We start from the raw sequence: 19,247 nt of genomic DNA, 5'->3' as shown, positions 1-19,247 counted from the left end.
CCAGGTACAGTGCAACGGGATTCGGGGGCAGCACACTTTTGGGGTTTCAGTGTTTCACCTCCTCCCAGTTCTGCCAAAACTTGCTTTGGCAGATTGCTCCGCTGCAGGCAAATTCCCTTTCTCTGTAGTCACAACATAGGGATAATCTTCCCAAGAACCTTCCAAAACTTCTACAAAATGCAGACGCTGTAACCTCTGGTCCCAGTAGTGTTTTGGTTCAGAGGAAATGGTTCATTCTCAGAGTGAATTCTCTGCCTGCTGCTGCTTCCCCCATATTTAAATTATTTGCTGATGAAGACAGCCATGAAACTCGAGTGTAAAGACATCAGACCCCACAACCTCCTTGAGTAACCACGAGAAAGGGTTTGGTCTATCAGCCAGTGGGGGCAGTTTCAAGCCTCACTGACAGTTACAGAAGGGAAGTTTTCCAAATGTGAGAAACTAACTCGGAGTTTCTGTCATAGCAGCCTGGATTTGGAGCTGGACAGAAACCCAGCGCAGAGCGTGGGCAGGTGAGAATGTTACCAGTGAACACAACAGCAGAACTGTGTCATGCTGAGAAATATCGAATCATGGAAGAAAAGAAGAGGCAGAAAACAAAGTTTCTGTACGTGAAACAAATGGCCCAAAGCATAAACCATCTGGATTTGGGCAGCAGTAGAGGGAAGCGTAATCAGGAGACAGGGATGAAAGGATTGTAAAGGCAAAAGCCTTTCCTGCGTTCGTTTTTGCCCTTGGGGGGTGCGTGCTGGAGGGCAGGGAAGGAGGATGCAGCTGGAGCAGCGGGGCTGGAGCAGGGCGGCGATGCAGAGCGGCACAGCCCCCCCCACGGCACGGCTGCAGCCCCCGTCCAGCCCGGCCTGGGGCTTTGGGGGTTGTCCTCACCAAGCCCTCTCCCATAAGGGGTGTCTCCCAGCCCCCCGGGGGGTCTTTGGGCACAGCCCTGGGGGACAGGGATGGGGGCTCAAAGCACACAGAGCCTGTGGGGACTCGTGTGCTCGGTGGCCACGGGCTGCTGCTGAGCAGGGAAATGTCTGTGCCCAGTTCTCCGGCCCTGCTGGTGCTGGGGCTGCAGGGACCCTTCCTCTGGGCTGGGGGGGCCCCCACCTCCCCCTCCAGCTCAGCAGCAGGGGGGGAAGGTGGCTGGTGGAGGTGGGACCGGAGCAGCGGGACCCTGCGGTGACACACAATCCCATTGTCCCTCACGGCCAGGCCACCCCCGTGGTGTCAGCACGCCCTTCCCCGTGACACCAGTCACTGATCTCTGACCTTGGCCACACACTCGATCTTCTCGTTGGTGTGGAAGAACAGCGCCAGCAGCGCACCCTGCACTTTCTTCACCATTTTTTTGGTGTTTCTCCCCACCACGGTCTTCAATGCGCCAGAGCTCAGGGGGACATTGGAGGGTTGAGAGCTGGTGGACGTGGAGCGTGACCTGGTTTTCCTTTGTTTTCCAGAGCGAAGAGCCGTCTGGGACGCGGTGGCCGGCTGCATTTAAGAACAGCTGGTGCTGCGCAAGGTGGGGTGACACCCGCATCCTCCTTGTCCGCCCAGAGAGCTGGGGAGTCCCCCCGGCCCCGGGGCACAGCCTGTCGTTTCTCTTCCCTCCTCAGAAAGTGGGAAACTCACCCCAAAAGTCCCCACTGGGGGACAAACAGGGCTTGTGCCAGGGTGGTATCGCCTCTGGGAGGTGGTGGTGGACCTCAGGGCTGATCCTGGGCACTGGAGACCCCCCGGATGCCCTCGGGCTTGTTAAAGAATCTCTAGGCTTAGCTTTATTGACAACTCAGAGTTGGGCCAACACCTCAGTGAGTGGCCAATGTCCCAAAGACTTGCACCGTTTATATACTGTATCTAAATCTATTACCTGAGTCCAAAGTCTTTGGAAGTTTCCACTCAACCTTTTAGTTCTTGATTCTCATCTTTTCTTAGTTATTAGTTATTTATGATATTATTATCTCACACAATTCTGAGAAAGACTCCAAGATGTTCTACGAAAAGCTTAGGTAGAGTGAGCAGTTTTGATATCCTAAATTCTCTTAATCTAGCAACCCCCCTGTGTTTAGTCAATTAATCATCCTTTGTTAAAACTGCCTCCATAGGATTAGCTTGACTGGGTTTTAGAGCAGCCTTGGGTCGGGACTATCCAAGAAGCGGGCTAAGAACACTTTTCAGGCCTGTTGAGCAGCACCCCGGTGCCTTGGTAATACGACGAGATCGCTCAGTCCCGAACACGTTTCACTAGGCCTTAAAATCTATTTCAAATAGACCAGCGGTTGGATTTCAAATTCTTCTCCAGGCTGCTCCTGCCCTGACATTTTCAGAGGGGGAGGACTCAGCGTCTCCTCCCCAAGCGGGAGCGGGCAGGATCCATCCCAACGAACCATCCCTGGTCAGGGCCACCTCCAGCTCTTCCCTCTGCCGTCCTCACCCTTGGGTCCTTCCTTCTCTTCTGTTCCAGGGTGTCCGAATTCCCGCCCTCGGCTGCTTTGACGTTGTCTCCAGACAGATCCAGGTTGGAGAGGAGGCCGTGACTATCCACAGGCCCGTCTTTCACCCGGCCAGAAACCTCATCGTGGTCTGCAACCTGTCGGACAACAAGGCCTACCTGCCCGGTAAGATGGCGGATTAAACCCCGGTTGGCTTCACGGTCATCGCGTCCCTTCCCTGGGGCTGAGAAGCTTCTCGGAAGTGACTCCCCCTCTGTGGAGCAGAGCCCAAAATTTGGGTTTTTTTTCTTTCTGGGGGAGGCAACGATCGTTTTGCCTTGGGAAGCGCCTGCGGAAGGGCCACTGGGTGAACGTCTCCACTCCTCTCGTGTGGTTTTTTTCAGGCAACAAGGAGCTGGAGCCCCTCAAATACTCCAAGGTGGCTGCAGCCGCCTCGGTGTCCCGGCAAAAAGCGGCGGGCTGCATCCAGGGCACCGTGTCCCTCCTCTCTTACTGCCTGGGGAAGGGGGAGAACGTCGCCTTCGTCCTGAAGGACATCGGGGTGCTCCTCATTGAAGGCACAACGGTGCAAATGAAGTTCTACTACGACTTCCTGGAGATGTTGTCTGGGAAGGAGAACTTGGAACAAGTGATTTTCAAGGTCAGTGATTCTGTTTCTCCGTGGCACGCGTGGGCAGTCCCATGGCGGTGGCCCGGCAGGACACGGCCAGGTGAGAGTTGATGGTCCTACCAACTCTCCCTGCCTCGAGCTTCTCCAATATGGCTCACAGCCATGTTGAGGACATCCCACCATCTTGGAGCTCCTCCATTGCAGGTCCCCCGGCTGCTGGACATGGTGGTGTCCCGGATGGTACTTGTGGCCTCCCTGAGTTTCTCTGGCCATGTTGTCATCTTTCCCGAGTGAGTACGTTGGCGGCTGTAGCCGCTCTCAAGGTGACATTTGCTCCTTATGACCCCACGGGTGTCCTCCCATGGGGACACCCGGCAGCCACTCTCGATGTCCCCAGGCCGTGGTCACTCCCATAAGGCAGATTTGATGGGTAGGACCAAGGAATTTAGGCAACACTTCCTTCCCATGGTGGCCTGGACTCTTTGCTGGGTGACTCCTTTTCCCAGGACTGTGCTTGGGGATGGGGCATGGTGGACTTGGGGAGAAACATGGTAGAGTTGGGGAAAAAAACCAGCCTTTACGGCAATGCCAAAATCTGCCGGTGAGCACGGCGAGCGGCAAGGGCTGGTGGTGCTCTGGGTCACGGCGGTGTCTTCTCCTCGTTCCCAGGCTTGAAATGGAGTTTGTGCACAAACCACCTCTCAGGGCTCTTCTCAAGACCTCGAGACAAGTCCCTGGCGAGGATGAGCAGACGAGAAGAGAGTTTCTGCCACCTCTTGGACAAGGTAAAGCAGCTCCCGGCTCCTTTCCACAGTGCGGGCAACCAAATTCTGTCATTTGACTTGGAAATCACCGGCGCTGAGTGTCAAAGGGCTCCGACTTGTGCCAAAGCTTCCCCCCAGCTCGGCACAGCCGTTTGTCCTAACGACTCATTGGCTTCACCAACACGGAGCCCCGGGGTGGGATGCGCCCAAGGGTGAGGTGGGAGGATGGTGATCCAAGGCCGCCTCCTCCCCGCCAAGAAACGACCCCCCAAAAGAGTCCCGGTCACCTCCCCGCTCCCCCTTCCCACACCGGGAGCTGACGATGCCGTCGCAAAACCACGGCAATGGGGAACTGGGGGCAGAGAGGCTGCGATGGCGGCTGCGAGGGGAGCAGAACGGCCCTCTTGGACCTTGGGGAAGGGGCCGGAGCACCCCTGCGTGTCACCGGGGCCGGCAGCGGCCCAGCGATGCTCTTCTGACGAGGTTTCTCCTCCCAGTTCCAGTGGGATGTCCTGGGTTCGCTGCTCCAAGCTCGCCTAACCAGGAACCACCACAGTTCCGGGAGATCACAGGGCAGAAGAGGAAGAAGATAAAGTCTTCGGTCAGGTGAGGCTGAAGGCTCAGGGCTGGGGATCTGCACAGGGTCGTGTTGCCCAGAGAGGTGGTGGATGCCCCATTCCTGGGAACATTCGTGGTCAGGTTGGACGGGGCTCGAAGTGACCTGCTCTGGTTGAAGATGTCCTTGGCCGTGGCAGGGGTGGGGTTGAACTAAAGGGACCTTTAAAGGTCCCTTTTAACCCAAACTATTCTGTGGTTCTGTGACTTTTCTGACCCAGCCAGAGCCCATTCCCCAGCCCCAAGCACTCGCCGTTCATCACCGCCCATCGGAGGGGTGGGATGGGGCTAGTGGGACCGCCAGTTTCACAGGGCTGGATCTTCTCCAGCCCTTCAGGAGAGCCCCAGCGTGGCCTGGGGACACGGGGACAGCCGTGTGTCAGCTGCGGGGCCTAGCTCAGGGGCACAAAGAGGGTCATGGGGGGCAGGATGCGGCCCCAAACCCAGCGTGTTCCTCAGGTAGAGACCTCTCTGCCGTTGTGTCCTTCCAGGCAGCAGCCGGAGATCTTGGGGGATTCCTCTGGAGAAAAGCAGCCTGGGACCGGCCAAGCCAAGGGCAAAGCTGCACTCAAAGACCGAGTGTCAAAGCAGAGCCGAGCCCAAGTGCAGGCAGCGACGGCTCAGAGCTGCAGAGGAGGAGGAAAAGGAAATGGAAAAGGAGGAGGATGGGGACGAGGAGGATGAGGAGAAGGAGAATGGGGGGAAAAAGGAGGAGGATGGGGAGGACAAGTAAGACGAGGACAAGGAATGGTGGAAAAAATGCTGGCAGCTGCAAAGACCCGGAAAGCCAAGCCCTCCCCTCCTCAGGAGGCCTCGTACTTCGGAACACCCGTCATAGCTGTTTTGTCGACGACGAGCTCTGAGGCCAGCCTGCTGGAGGAGGCCTCCTGCGACGGGCCCAAGTGGCCGCTACGGAGGATAAGATGGAGAGTGTTGTGAAGTTTCCTCCTCAGAAATTCTGGCCGGTGTTGCAGTAACCTGGGAAAACAATTCCGGACGTGGAACTCCGAGGCCAACCTGCTCGAGGAGCCCCTCGATGAACACCCGGGCTTTGGGGCAACCGATGGAGGGATGAGGGGACCCGGCTCCCCGCGATGCCTCGTGCTGAGGAGCAGATCTCCCCGGGCCGGAGAGGCCCTGGCTGGAGCCATCAGGAAAAAGAGGAATAAAAATAAAGGGGGAAAGTTGCAAAAGAGCGTCGACTTTTTTAATCGGTTGCAACCGCAGCAGGGGGAGAAGGGTTTGGCAGTTGGCCAGTGGCGCTGAGATCAGCCCAGCGTGGTCCCATGGGAGGGACCTTCCCCAGGGACCTTTGCCATGGCTGTGGGTTGGACTCGATGATCCCGAGGGTCTTTTCCACCTGAATGATTCTGTGATTCTGTGTGAAATGAGGAGAAGAAATTTTAAGGAGCCAAGCGATCGACATTGTGCCCAGCAATTGCTAAGCCAATCTAATGAATGCTCCTAACAAATGGTTCTGACCCACTGACCCGATCTGCCGTTATCTCAACCCTTCGAGCCCCACGCTGGGCACCAAAAAGGACTCTCGTGGTTTGAACTCGGTCGGAGCCAAACACCACGCAGCCGGTCGCTCTCCCTCCCCCCGTCGGGGGAATGGGGCAAGAGAGTGGAGGGACACACGGAAAACTCGTAGGTTGAGATAAAAAAAACAGTTTAGTGATTGTAGTAAAGCAAAAAAATAACAACAATGGAAAGTACATATGGGTGATGCACAAGGCGACTGCTCACCACCCACCGACCAACAGCCCGCTCCCGGCCAGCGATCCCGACAGAAGGAAGATGCCGCCGTCACAAAACACAGCACTGCGGCTGTGCTCCCTCCCAGCTCGAGAAAATGAACTATCCCAGCTGAAACCAGGACACTGCTGTAGCAGATTAAAGCTACTCTGGGAGTGTGGGAGAGAACGGGAGACAGGCGAGCAAACGCTCCAGGTGAGCGCAAAGTAGAGACGGGGCAGTCTGGAGTGTTTCTGTCGGGATCGAAGCAGAAGGTCCGGGGGCCGTGCCGGGGTGTGTGAACCCTCTGGGACGAGCCGGGGGGTACGGGAAGGTCCTGAGGGGACATGATGGGGGGCTGGGGACACCCCGAGAGGAGCCGTGGCCCAGTGGCAAGCTGGGTCCCTACCCCCTGCAGCGGAACCCCTGCCCCACCCAGCCTGGGTGACAGGTCACAATGTGACCCCTCTTTGTGACACCCCTTTGTGACATCACTCCGTGTCACCCCATGGCACCGTATTTAAGCAGCGCAGCCCCGCAGCGTCTGACAAGACAGGGAAGGGACAGGGCAGGAGCGCAGCGAGGAGACTCCTGAGCACAGCCCACGTCTTTTCCCGTCACTCCCTAAAGCTGAACCCCCCCCACTGTCCCTCACCCAGTTTTGAGGATGGCAGAGAGACCCCCCAGCAGTCCCAGGGTGGTTTGGGAGGAGGAGGTGGGGGCTCCCCAGGAGAGCAGCTCTCCGCTGGAGCCCTGCGAGGTGACCACGGTCCTGCCTCTGTGGATTGGTGAGTGAGGGGGCCGACGCCAGGACCCCGTTTCCCCCGTTTCAAGCTCTTTTCACCCTTTGGGAGGCTGGTTGGCCAAGATGGCCGTTGTCTTACCGACTCTTCTGTGTTTCCATGTAGTCGAGATGCTGCCAGAGGAGATTCCAGAGAAATGGGGATGGGATTCTGAGAGCACCTGGTTGCTTTCTTCACTCGACAGCAGCGACATGACTACGGTAATGAGCTCCCCCCTCGCCGGGACCCTTGTCCATGGTATCGGCTTGTGCGAGCAAGGGGACCCAGAGGTGGCCGAGCTGCTCAGCCAAGCTCAGTGTCATGACACATCTTCCCCCCCTGTCCCTCCACCTGTAGGTGTTTGACGAATCCCTCCAGCCTTCTCAGAACATGGATGTTCTCGTGGCCATCGAGGCCTTGATGGCAGACGATGTCCACGACAGGCAGATGGGCAGCGACATCGTGGACACGGCCATGACAGACCCGGCGTCCTGGCTGACGGATGTAAGTGCCCCGTGGCTGGACTGTCCTTCTGTGTCAAGACGTGTCAAGTCTTGTTCTTCCTGCCCTAACCCGGCTCTCTCGGGCACCCGAAGCCATGTCAAGGCAGCAGGGAGGGATGGGAAGGGCAGCACCATCCTCACCCGTGTCCCCTCCAGGTGCCAGAAGTCCTGAGATGCATCCACACAAACGTGGAGCAGATCCGCGCGGAGCCGGCCCGGCGCAGCCTGGACTCGCTGCTGCTGCTGCTGACCAAGTGGCGTCCCAGGGAGGTGGTCAGGAGCCTGTTGGTCATCTCTCCAACGTGTGACAGGTACCGGCCCCGACAGCCTTGAAGGCTCATTCCCCACGGGGAGAGTGGCCCAGAGACTCTCTGGCTGCCAGACCCACGGAAAACTGTGGGATATCCCCGAGGAGCAGGGCTCTCCATCCCACCACGCTTCCCACTCCGGCCAGAGCCGGCCAAAGCGGAGGCCCTGCCCCATGGGGAACAGAACCTCACCCCCTCTGCCTCCCCGGGCACCCCGAAATGAGGGGGGTGGGCAGGGGCGGGGTCCGGAGGAGCCGAGGCAGCTCTGCTGACCGAGTTGGCTCTGGCTCCGCAGCGCTGCCGTGGCCATGTGGGAGGTGATGATCTCCGTGCCCTGGGCTTTGTGGAGAGTCGTGTCGGAGCTGCTCGGTGTGCTGCAGGACTGGCGGCTGCGCAGGGTGTTCAGCTGTGCTGCGGACGATGCCTGCATCTACCCCTTGGCTGTGAGTGACCACGCTCAGTTCCAGTGCTCTGCCTTCCTCCTCCTCCTCTTCCTCCTCCCAGACCCCCGTGCCACACATTTGGGCCCACCCGATGCTGGTTTGGCCCCACGAAGCCTGTCCCAGTGCAGGCAGCGCTCTGCCTTCCACCCTGCCTGCACCCACCTGCCTGACTCTGGCCCTGGGACAGAGAGGTGGGGACTCTGAGGTGGCTTCAAGGGGAGAGGAGACCCTTGCCACAGGCTGTGCCTGCGCGGGGAAGGGAGCCTCACAGCTCTGCTGGTCTCTCACCACTGTCTCCATTTTAGCTGCTGGTCAGCGCTGACATTGACGACAAGCAGTTTGCTGCCCTCTACGAAACCCAGAGGTACCTGAGGTGTCCCAGTCCGGTGATGCTCTCTCTCGTGCTCACGGGCCTCACGACACTCTCAAAAACACCCGAAACGGTGAGTGGGGGGTCGGCAAGGGGAGCCAAGTTGGTAGCCAGGGCCTGGGGGATGCGGTGGCTTGGCCCTGGCCAGGAGGATGCAGGCTGACGGCTCCAAGCACCCTCCCTGCTCTGGAGGGGCTGGGGGGTGCCTGGGGCGGGTCTTTCACCACTTCACAAGGTGACCGGTGTGTTCCGTACAGGCCAGGAAGATGCTGGTGCTCCTGCCCGACATCATGGAGAACCTGCTGGCAGCCAACAGCGATATTAGGATGAAGGCCCTGATGCTCTTCGTCAACGTGATTCCTCACATGAAGAGGAAGGAGGCCAACCTCATCGCTCTGAGGCTGGCGGAGAAGCTCCCGCTCCTCTTCGATGATGTAAGGCGGGAGGCGGAGCTGAGGCGATGGGTGAAGGACATTCAGCCCGGCCCTGCGGGCAGCATTTGGGCAGGGATGTCCCCCTGGCTCCTCTTGCGTGGCCTTTTGGGGCTCTTCCCACTCTCCTTCCGTGGCCTTTCCAGGCTATTCTCCTCCCCGCTCCTCTTCCGAGGCCTTTCAGGGCTCCCGGGCCGTTGAGCCACAGCTGCAGGTCTGGCCGACGGCTCCTGCGTTCAGGATCCGACCCTGGGGCAGCTCCTCTCCCCCCAGCCACGCTAACGGCCCTGCTCCCCGTGGGCGAGGAGCGGCTGATGCTGAGCTCCTTCTGTCCTCCTCCCTGCCAGGAGTCCAGCCGGGTGCGGGAGCTCTCCATCCGCCTCTTCGAAGACGTGATGAAGACCGCGCTGGAGAGAAACACCAAAAAAATGGTGAAGAAAGTGCAGGGTGCTGTGCTGGCGCTGTTCTTCCACACCAACGAGAAGATCGAGAGCGTGGCCAAGGTCAGAGATCAGTGACTGGTGTCACGGGGAAGGGCGTGCTGACACCACGGGGGTGGCCTGGCTGTGAGGGACAACGGGATTGTGTGTCACCGCAGGGTCCCGCTGCGCCGGTCCCACCTCCACCGGCCTCCTCCCCCTCCCCTGCTGCTGAGCTGGAGGGGGAGGTGGGGGCCCCCCCAGCCCAGAGGAAGGGTCCCTGCAGCCCCAGCACCAGCAGGGCCGGAGAACTGGGCACAGACATTTCCCTGCTCAGCAGCGGCCTGTGGCCACCGAGCACACGAGACCCCACGGACTTTGTGTGCTTTGAGCCCCCATCCCTGTCCCCCAGGGCTGTGTCCAAAGACCCCCCGGGTGTCAGGGCCAGCTCCCAGAGCGCGGGATGGCCCCAGGAATGAAGGGGGATCCAATCCCGGGATCACCCCATCCGCGCAGCTCAAAGCCAGGCCCAGAGGAGGAGGATGCCAGGTCTCCTTCCCTGGGCTCTGGTGCCATCTCCAAGCTTCTGCTTCTCCGCAGGCTTCCTGGGACACCCTCCGCGCCTGTGCAGAGTTCCTGGGCTGGAGGAGGCTCAGCTTCCTGGCCGAGACAGGGCAGACACCCCTGATTGGAGAGTACTTGGTGAGGACAACCCCCAAAGCCCCAGGCCGGGCTGGACGGGGGCTGCAGCCGTGCCGTGCGGGGGGCTGTGCCGCTCTGCATCGCCGCCCTGCTCCAGCCCCGCTGCTCCAGCTGCATCCTCCTTCCCTGCCCTCCAGCACGCACCCCCCAAGGGCTCTTCTCCAGGAGACCCCGGCCCATCTGGGCCCTGGCAGCGGGACGGAGGGGTCTCAGCACCCCCAGCCCCCTCTGCCTGTGGCGCTCTCTGGCCCTCAGCCCCACAGGACTCCTGGCTGGGAGACGGGAGTCACTGGGAGGGAGCGGGGTGCTGGCAGGAGGGACTGGTCCGGACGGCTGCGGAGGGACCGTACCAGCCCCGTGCCCTTGTGCTCCCTCAGATAACGCACAAGAGGAACAGCGCAGACGAGTATCTGCTCCAGAGCCTGCTCTACGTGGAGAACCCTCAGGCCAGCGTGCGAGAGGCGGCCGTCAGGTTCATCGGTGAGTTCCCGGGGACCCGTTTCTGGCCGCCCGGCCCCAGTCCCCACTGGTGGGGCTCGCTGGGAGTCTTGCTGGTTCCCAGCACCCTCGGGTGCTGTCCTTGCTGGGGGACAGCCCTGCCGAGGGGGAGCAGAGCTCTGACAGGAGCTCTGTGCCCCAGGGCTTGCTGCGCGGCGCCGGAGGATCCTCAGGCTGGAGAAGCTGTGGGAGATCTGCCAGAGTGGTGAATAGGGGCAGTGCTGTGCTGGCGGGGGCTGGTGGGGCAGGGGACAGAGCCTGGGCTCCTGGGGTCTCTGCGGGCAGGGGGGGTTCACCTCTGCTCTGTTTCCTTCTCTCGCAGCCCTCCAGTCCTTGGAGAACGACGCTGAGCACTCCATCAGGTGCCTGGCAGCTCAGACCGTCCTCATCCTGACAGCTCTAAAGCAGAAGCCAAGGTCAGGATGGAGCCTGCGGTTGCTGTGGTGCTGCGCCTGATGAGCCTCGGAGAGGTGCAGTTCTCGGGGAAAGGCCGTACTTCAATAAATTTTTTTTAAATCAAGCTGGAGCAACAAGCCCAGTCCCACGGTGTCCTTCCCACGGGGACCCCCCGAGCAGTGTCCCTCTGCCGCTGCCCCCAGGGCCGCACACCCGCACCCGGGGTGTCCCGCGAGACCACAAAGCCCAGAGAGGAGGAGGAGGAGGAGGGAAGCTTTAGCCCATCCTGCCCCTCCCGAGGGGTCACAGGGCACAAAAAGGCACCCCCACGCCAAGCTGGCACGTCGCCATTTGTCCCAGCACCAAAATCCTCTCCTGTACTGGGGAGCTGGGCTGGTTTTGACTGGGCACTGGTCGGTTGGTGGTCAGCAGTTGGTTTCATTGCCATCACTTGTCCTCCATAGGTTTCATTTCCGTCTCTTTGCTAATTTTTCCTTTTCATGACAATTTATTATTATTGATGTTATTTTAGTTCAGTTATTGAACCGTTCTTATCTCAACCCACCACTTCTCTAACTTTTCCAATTCTCCTCCCCCCATCCTGCTTGGGGGGAAGGTGCTTAGTTGCCGACTGGGGTTAAACCACGATACCAAGTGGCAATTTTGCCTCTCAAAAAACCCAAAATCACTTCAGGTACCAGCAGCACCCTGCCTCTCCGCAGCACCCAAGGGGTGCAAACCCCGACCCAGAGCAGACACCAGCCCTGTCCCACCTGCTTCACACGGCATCCCTGCAGCCACAGGCAATTCCTGAAAGGGGGGAACCTGTGAGAGCAGTTTTGAAATGTGTTTCCATGGAGACCAGGCAAGTACAGAAAAGAGATTTCACAGGATGAAAACCTGTGTCTCCTGGTTTGGGTGGGTTTAGTTTGTAAGCGGCCATCTGCTTAAGTATTGTCTGAGACCAAAATGCCAGCTGCTTCACACCACAGACGAAAGGCAGCGTACAGCAGAAAGGCACTGAGGTCATCTGCCTTGTGCAGATAAATCTTGATAAATTTCAGTGTGTCACCTGAACAATTTTACAATTATCCCCAGGTGTGCAGTAACTATAGCTATTAGCATAATCATTGACCATGAAATTTAGTAAACATGAAGCATACTATATCAGTACCTCCCCACATTGCATCAGTTGCAAGATTTAAAGTCCTACCTGTCTTTTCAAAATTAAACCCACTGATATGTTATTTTTCATACACATTAACTATCAGCAAGCTTTTACTGGGAGCTGTTTTCTATCACTTGTCTTTTCTCTGCTAATGCCCAGCTATCACCGGAAATCTCATCACATTGGAGAGTTCACTGAAAACTTCTTATTGTAGCCAAAAAGTGACATAACTGGGCTGTAATGTATTCCACAAGTCATTCTGCTGATATTTTATAACTGATACTAGCTTGTTCTGATTCTTCTGAGAATCAAACTCTTCTGAGATGGGAACAAATGATATATTTACGCTACAATGTTTATTTGTCTTTACTATAAAAGCAATAAAAGCACACACATATTATAAGGAATCTCTCTACATAGAGGAAAGAGGACCTACAACCTGGCTCTCAGAAAAATCAACCCCAAGAACAAAACCAACAGAATCATCTTAAAAGCCACCATTGTTGGAGTTTGAACCCCATGTCCCAGCAGGGCAATTAAAATCTACCCCACGCAGCTTTCACAAGAAAGATACACTCCGAATGCCTCTGTAAACTAGTATCCATTAAAAAACTTAACACACTGAAAGCCCTCACAAAGAATATAATGCTTCATGGGTACTTACATAACACAGGTTTTGCTGGTAGCTTTAACTCCTCCAGCAGAGATTCTTCTAACAATTACTACAAGTTCTTAGGAATTGGGGCATTATCATCTGTGTATTCTGAAAACAACATCAATACAGAAGAAAACATTAGTCAATTCATAAGAATATATATTAATATGTAATTACATAGCACTTCAGAGAACACCTTTACAGATATAAAGGCAAAATTTTATATGTAACATCGTGCTTGTATTGTCTCAACACACTAACAGGACCTTTCAAGAAACCTTCAGGTTTGAGAATCAAACACAAGCAGCAAAATATTTTTCATTTTTTTGGTAGTTCGAATGCAAAATGGTCTCAAAGGTCACTAAAGGAGAGTCTGCTAATGCCTGAGGTTCTTTCCTGACCTAGCTCAAGTTGCTTTTGCTCCTGTTAGGCTGCACACCCAAGAGATCTTTGGAGAGAAACAAACCACAGCAAAGTCTCACCTGCATAAACCAGACTCTAAAGTCTGACCAGCTTGCCCTGCAACAAAACTGCACTCGGCTAAAGCATGAAAACTCTGCGCTGTTGCTTTCAGAGCTGTTATGTAAAAACAATTCACCTGTGCTGAGAGTGCTCAAGACTGACAGAAGAGAGCCACCATCTCTATTTCTTGGAGCTTCATCCATCAACAGCCACACTGTCAGCTGCTCGGTGCTGTACACTCAAATGGAAATGAAACTGGCAGTGCTGGAGTTCGGATCACAGAAATATGGGGGTTTTTTTGAGCTTGCTTTCACAAGTAAGGCAGAATTGGCTCAAACTAACTCATTTCACGTTATTCCGCATATGTTCATTAGCATCATTCCTCCTCTCAAAGTCCTTCACCCATTTAAGATTTCCTTACAAACATGTCTGATCTTTTAGTTCCTAAGAAAAATTGATCAATGTCAAGAAACTCCTAGGAAAGCCACCAGTGTGCAGTCCAGGTTAACATCTCCCCATGTACCCACAGGAGATAAATAAAAGAGGAGATGAAGGCAATTTCTCTCCCATATCTCCTCCCAACTGCTTTGAGGTAACGGTTACACTCAGAACAGGGAGAGGCAGAAAATCCAGCAACTAGACCTCTTCAGGTTCTGGCCTCCTCATGGCTGTCAGGAGGTGAAGGGTGTCACTACAGAGAAGCTTTAGTGAAAGAGACACCTGCTCCTCAGCAACTGCTGCCAAATTGTAACTCTCAGCCAACTGTAATCTCTGCCGTAGCTGAGCTAGTAACCTACGTATGGAAATCCTCTCCCTGCTAACCCCTGGGATCATCCCATCCATCTGGAGAGGGCAGTGCAGATCCTCCTGATTCCTCTAGCCAGCCTGCTCCTCCGTTAAGGACATGTAAAGCAGTTACCTGGAAAACAAACGCCTGCGCTCCTTTGGAGTCTTTTTATATTCCATCCGTTCCTGAATCACCTGTAAACTCATCAAGTCTGGACTTCTTCTTTTCCCTGTTAAGATAAGTTTGACCTTTATTACAATTACAGCTTGACCTTTATCACAAAAAGACACCAAGAAGAAAAACATGGCCAGTATGAGAAAATGCATACTGCTTGCAGATGCAAAGCTGGACATGCCATTTAAGCAAAACCAGTTTAGAATTCCTACAAGTCTTAGGGAAAGTTTTAGGATGACATTTGTCTTGTTTTAGTTTTGCATGTTCACCATCTGCACCCAGAAAGTCTATTGGAGCAAACACTCTGTCATTTTTGCTGATGTCAGATGCACTTGAGTGTAACTGCCGTCCGACAGGCCATCGAAACACAAACATGAAAAACAGCCCAACTTCATTGGGCCAAACCCCCACTCTTCTTTAAGTCTCATTGTGCTCTGTCAAACTCCTCCCTAGACAAGGGAGGCCAAAGGCATCCTGCTTGTGTCAGAAATCGCAGCAGGACCAGGGGAGCGACAGTCCCCCTGTCCTCGGCTCTGGTGAGGCCACTCCTCGAATACCATGTTCAGTTTTGGGCCCCTCACTACAAGTCAGACACTGAGGGGCTGGAGCGCATCCAGAGAAGAGCAACGAAGGTGGTGAAGGGTCTAGAGAGCAAGTCCTGTGAGGAGCGGCTGAGGGAACTGGGGGTGTTTAGCCTGGAGAGAAGGAGGCTGCGGGGACACCTCCTTGCCCTCTACAACTACCCGAAAGGATGTTGTAGCAAGGTGGGTGTTGGTCTCTTTTCCCAAGTAACAAGCGATAGGAGGAGAAGCAGCGTCCTCCAGTTGCACCAGGGGAGGTTTAGATCAGCTGTTGGGGAACACCTCTCCACTGACAGGGTTGTCAAGCATTGGAACAGGCTGCCCAAGGAGGTGGTTGAGTCACCATCCACGGGTAGATGTGGCGCTGAGGGACATGGTTTAGTGGTGGACTTGGCAGTGTTGGGTTAACAGTTGGACTCGATGATCTTAAAGGTTTTTTTCCAACCTCAGTGATTCTACAATTCTCTAAAGGAGGTGCTTGTGTCATTGGGCTGGCATTTGAATGAGCCATTGGAACTGCTGCTGGTCCTCAAGCTGGTGACGTGTCTGCAGGAGCTGGGGGATATCCTGGAGGAGGGAGAGTGCACCCAGCAGGCGGAGCTGCCCAGGTGGAAACTGAGGAGGAAACGGTTGTGGTGGTACCCCCGGGGGAAGAGGAAGTGCGGGGGGTGGTGGAGGATACAAGGGAAGTGGAGGCACAGGCACAGAGAGCGGTGTTGATGCTGGTAGTGCTGGGGCCTGAGTCCTTTGGGTACGTTCACTGTGCAGGCGTCCTCGATTTGAGCTTCTAAAGAAACCCCAAAACACGAGTCACTGTTTGTTACACTCTGCCCTGATTTTAAAGAGGAAAGCAAATGGAGGAGGAGCGTTTCTCCCTGCTTTTTGTTCATTTGAGACTACGCTCATTTCTTGGTCCTCATACCTGCCTTCCACATCCTCACCCCCAACAAATCCCTCACTCTTCCCTTCTTATAGTCAGTTTGGCAACTGTGGCTGGAGGCTGCCCGTGCTAAAAGAGACACGTGCCAAGCGCTCTTCTGCCACACCTTGACACGCTTAATACTTCACAGTTCTGATCTTCAAAGTACTGCACAGACATTAACTCATCTTCTCTCAAACTTCTTTTAACATCTTCCGCACACGCTTCCTAGGTTGTTGCCTCATGGTGACGTCTTTGGCCTGTTCTTGGCCCTGAATTGTTATTTTTTGCTTACTGAACTTGAGGTATTAGACGATCTGTGGGATGGACCCTGGTTTTTGTTTTGACTTATCTTTAAGATTTTATACACACAATGCACCCTTACAATCTATCTATAACACAGAGGTACCAAAAGGAAGGACTAACGACGCTGCAATAAACCAAAAGAGACTCCTCTCTCTCCAACCGAGAGAAAGCAGCTTGGCTACTTGAGATGACTAAATAGTAAAATAACAGCCTTGCCTTTTCCAATAGTTTGCTTAATCAGTATTAGCTAAGTTGTCAAAAAAAAGAATATTGGAGGCTGATTTCTATTGGGAAATCAATTTCTTCAGCCCTATTCAGCCAGTAATCAAGAGGGTGCCTTTCCATCTAATCCTTTAATTATGTTTCATTTATATATGTAATTATGATTGCCTCAGAAAGACTTCATTCTTCAGAGTCCTATTTTCAATCATGTACTGGAGTTTTATTTTAAATAATCTTCCTGAGAGCACAGATCCCCTTTGTGAAAGACAATTCAAATTAAGCCATTTAAAAATTAATTACCAGGTGTATTCTCCACAATGATCTGTGCGTACTTATTCCCTTATAAATCAGCTGTTGTGTCTGTTATGTGTTACAGCCTCGTTTAACAGGTTACAAGCAGTGAAGTGCTAAGGCTTGGACAATAAGCCCAAGCCAGAGTTGACCTATAGATGAATCCTGTACATTTTATAACTGATAACCATTGTGCCAATAGGTATTATACTAAGTTATAGCAAACCACCTATTCTGATGTAAAAGGTGGGAGTATTGAAGCCTGAGCAACAGGCCCTGAACTGAAACTGCTAACTCCTTATGTAGTCATTAGTGAAATATGCATAGAAGATGTAGCTTAAACATCATAAAACATGTCTATCTTGAATGTATCCTTATCTTTCTTTATGTGTGAGCAAGACAACAGGGCCACAGAAACAGTTGTCTGGCCTTGTGACCTTGCTCATAAATTAACTAGATAAGCAGGGAAACTCCCTTAGCTTCTCCCTTAAGCCCTGGCCAGGCTCTGGGGGGAACCTAATGTGAGATGAAAACCAGATATTTCCGCTTAAAACAAAGGTGCCAGCTCTTCTGGCTTACTGATTTTTAGGTATATAAGGCTGGGCCCGCTCACAGCGACTTTGGAAGCCTCACCTACGGGTGGACGCCCCGCGTAGGATTTCCCACTTGCTGGGACAGGCTCAACAAATCCTCGCTGTAACCGGGGCTGCCCAGAGACTGCGGGTCTGGATGATGGTAAAATATGCAAGTGGGGATGGATCTTCCTTAATCACTGTTCTCTCTCTCAGGTAGCAGTGATGTGATGCGTTACCCTGTATTGCCCTATTTGTTTAAGTGCACTATTCTGTCTTTTCTTACTGTATGTTTTCTGTATTATTCTGTTATATTATTTAGTTATTTCTAGTGAGATACACCTGCTCTTTTCACTCTGGTGTCTGAGTTTAATTGATATCCCTGATCAGCAAAACAAGCAGCAATATATTGAATTTCTGTAGCATACTTACAATTCCCAGTCTGGTCTGCCACTTGCTGAGCGAATTTTGCCAGCTCTCGTTGGATGACCTTTTGGCATGGGGAGAGAAAAAAAATCCCCTTCAGTTTACCTGACGATAATTTTTTAAGAGAAATTTGTAAGTTACGGTTACTTACCAGTTGTGGGTATTGATTGTCCTTGGTACCCCAGAAGACTTGGCAATGCTGGCTGTCTCAGTCCAGGAACCTGATAGCCCTTGTGAATCAGTGCAAACAGTTGGAAAATAAGCTCTACTAAAACACAAGAATCACTGCATATGGTGGAAGAAAACCTACCTTCTCTTCCCCCAAACCACGGATTGACAGGGGGGAAGATTGAGGACATTCCGTGGCAGCCACCAGTGCAGCAGGAGGGGTCAGAGCCACGAGTGCTGGTGGAGGTGCTGGTGGCTGCTGCTGCTGCTGCCTCTGCTTACGGATCCTCTGTGCATACCCAGTTCCATTTTTGAAGTTGTTCACAGCCTAGAGGCAGAAAAACATTTACAAAGAGGTAACATGAACCTTCTGTAGCTCTATGAACAAAAGCCTCCACAGAGTAAAATTACTTGTGTATTCCCATATATACTCTCCATCCTAAAATAAACCAACACACGGATATATTCAGATTAGATGTAAGGAAGAAATTCTTCCCTGTGAGGGGGGTGAGGCCCTGGTACAGGTTGCCCAGAGGAGCTGTGGCTGCCCCCTCCCTGGAAGGGTTCAAGGCCAGGTTGGACGGGGCTTTGGGCAACCTGGGCTAGTGGAAGGTGTCCCTGCCCGGGGCAGGGGGGTGGCACTGGATGGGCTTTAAGGTCCCTTCCAAGCCAAACCATTCTGTGATACATGAACGCATCCCATTAAACACTGGTTTACTGACTGGTAGCTCAGACTATCTGTATGTAAAGCACTCCAGTGTTAACACTGAATTTAAACTGAGGCAATCCTGTCAAACACAAGTGTGACCTGAATTTGCCGGATTGTCTCTCAAGAATTGTCAGCTTCTGTAACAACAGGGAATGTATTTGCAAAGTAAATTTAGCCTTATTCCATTTAGCCTTGTTTAAGGAGATGTAAATTAATATTTTCTTCCCTTTCAGCTAACGGACTGACTAGACTTTTCTTACAAACAGTTTATCTAAAAGTCACTGCATTACCTGGCGTAGGCACTTGTTGGCAACTGAAGAAACACCTGCCTGATGACACGCTGGGCATGTATGTTCCTCAGAGTCCAGTAATGCTGTTCTAACACCTGGGTCTAATCAGAATCATCAGAATAGGTTTTAGCTAAACTAAGGACATTGTTTGGGTTCTAATCAATTATAAAGGCCTGTAGATGGTTAATGGGTGAATATGGTCCTGAATGAGAGCATGAAGCTATAAATGTTCAGCAGTGTAAAAAATTTCTAGTATGCAGGAAACAGCTGCCCAGTTTTGCTATTTCACTATTGTAACATTTGAAGATGTAGAGTTGGCCGTGTCTTGATGTTCTGACTAGTCTGTTCTCCACTGTCCAGCACAGTGAGAAGTCACCAACCTCAAGGTTCATGAATAAGACACATCTCCAGAAACCATTAGTAGGTTCAAGTTCTGACGGTTTTAACCAACTCTCCCGTGGAGAAGAATGTGGATTAGATGCCCAACGA

General features: G+C 53.6%; 2 protein-coding genes across 5 annotated transcripts; both read left to right on the top strand.

Moving 5' to 3' along the window:
* The first annotated feature begins 1,986 nt into the window (after positions 1–1,986).
* On the top strand, positions 1,987–5,634 carry LOC141936830 (coiled-coil domain-containing protein 81-like). The gene is made up of 8 exons (XM_074854152.1): positions 1,987–2,006; positions 2,125–2,203; positions 2,462–2,615; positions 2,834–3,090; positions 3,265–3,350; positions 3,730–3,845; positions 4,322–4,430; positions 4,931–5,634. The coding sequence occupies exons 1-8, from the start codon at positions 1,987–1,989 to the stop codon at positions 5,121–5,123; spliced, it is 1,014 nt and encodes a 337-aa protein (XP_074710253.1). The 3' UTR covers positions 5,124–5,634.
* Positions 5,635–5,897: 263 nt separating this feature from the next.
* LOC141936833 (maestro heat-like repeat-containing protein family member 7) lies at positions 5,898–11,152 on the top strand. 4 transcript variants are annotated; one of them, XM_074854156.1, is made up of 13 exons: positions 5,898–6,392; positions 6,836–6,964; positions 7,085–7,179; positions 7,316–7,462; positions 7,618–7,772; positions 8,065–8,212; positions 8,518–8,655; positions 8,840–9,016; positions 9,361–9,516; positions 10,033–10,134; positions 10,512–10,614; positions 10,775–10,837; positions 10,955–11,152. In XM_074854156.1, exons 2-13 carry the CDS (start codon positions 6,844–6,846, stop codon positions 11,086–11,088), a joined length of 1,539 nt encoding a protein of 512 aa, XP_074710257.1. In that variant the 5' UTR covers positions 5,898–6,392; positions 6,836–6,843; the 3' UTR covers positions 11,089–11,152. The 4 variants fall into 4 exon arrangements, with proteins under 4 accessions (XP_074710257.1, XP_074710260.1, XP_074710258.1 ...); XM_074854159.1 differs by lacking the exon at positions 6,836–6,964; XM_074854157.1 differs by lacking the exon at positions 10,775–10,837.
* The last annotated feature ends 8,095 nt before the right edge of the window (positions 11,153–19,247 follow it).

This window comes from Strix uralensis, chromosome 34 (genome assembly GCF_047716275.1).
Source record: "Strix uralensis isolate ZFMK-TIS-50842 chromosome 34, bStrUra1, whole genome shotgun sequence".
Classification (NCBI taxonomy): domain Eukaryota; kingdom Metazoa; phylum Chordata; class Aves; order Strigiformes; family Strigidae; genus Strix; species Strix uralensis.
Note: the sequence above shows the minus strand (reverse complement) of the source record. Positions and strands in the feature narration are given on the sequence as shown.

Excerpts from the sequence above, each read along its gene's own strand:
- LOC141936830 (XM_074854152.1), top strand. The coding sequence starts at position 1,987 with ATGTTCTACGAAAAGCTTAG. Across the intron at positions 2,007-2,124 it reads ATGTTCTACGAAAAGCTTAG|AGCAGCCTTGGGTCGGGACT; the intron begins GTAGAGTGAGCA and ends ACTGGGTTTTAG. Across the intron at positions 3,846-4,321 it reads TCTGCCACCTCTTGGACAAG|TTCCAGTGGGATGTCCTGGG; the intron begins GTAAAGCAGCTC and ends TTCTCCTCCCAG.
- LOC141936833 (XM_074854156.1), top strand. The coding sequence starts at position 6,844 with ATGGCAGAGAGACCCCCCAGCAGTCCCAGGGTGGTTTGGGAGGAGGAG. Across the intron at positions 7,180-7,315 it reads ACAGCAGCGACATGACTACG|GTGTTTGACGAATCCCTCCA; the intron begins GTAATGAGCTCC and ends CTCCACCTGTAG. Across the intron at positions 8,656-8,839 it reads TCTCAAAAACACCCGAAACG|GCCAGGAAGATGCTGGTGCT; the intron begins GTGAGTGGGGGG and ends TGTTCCGTACAG.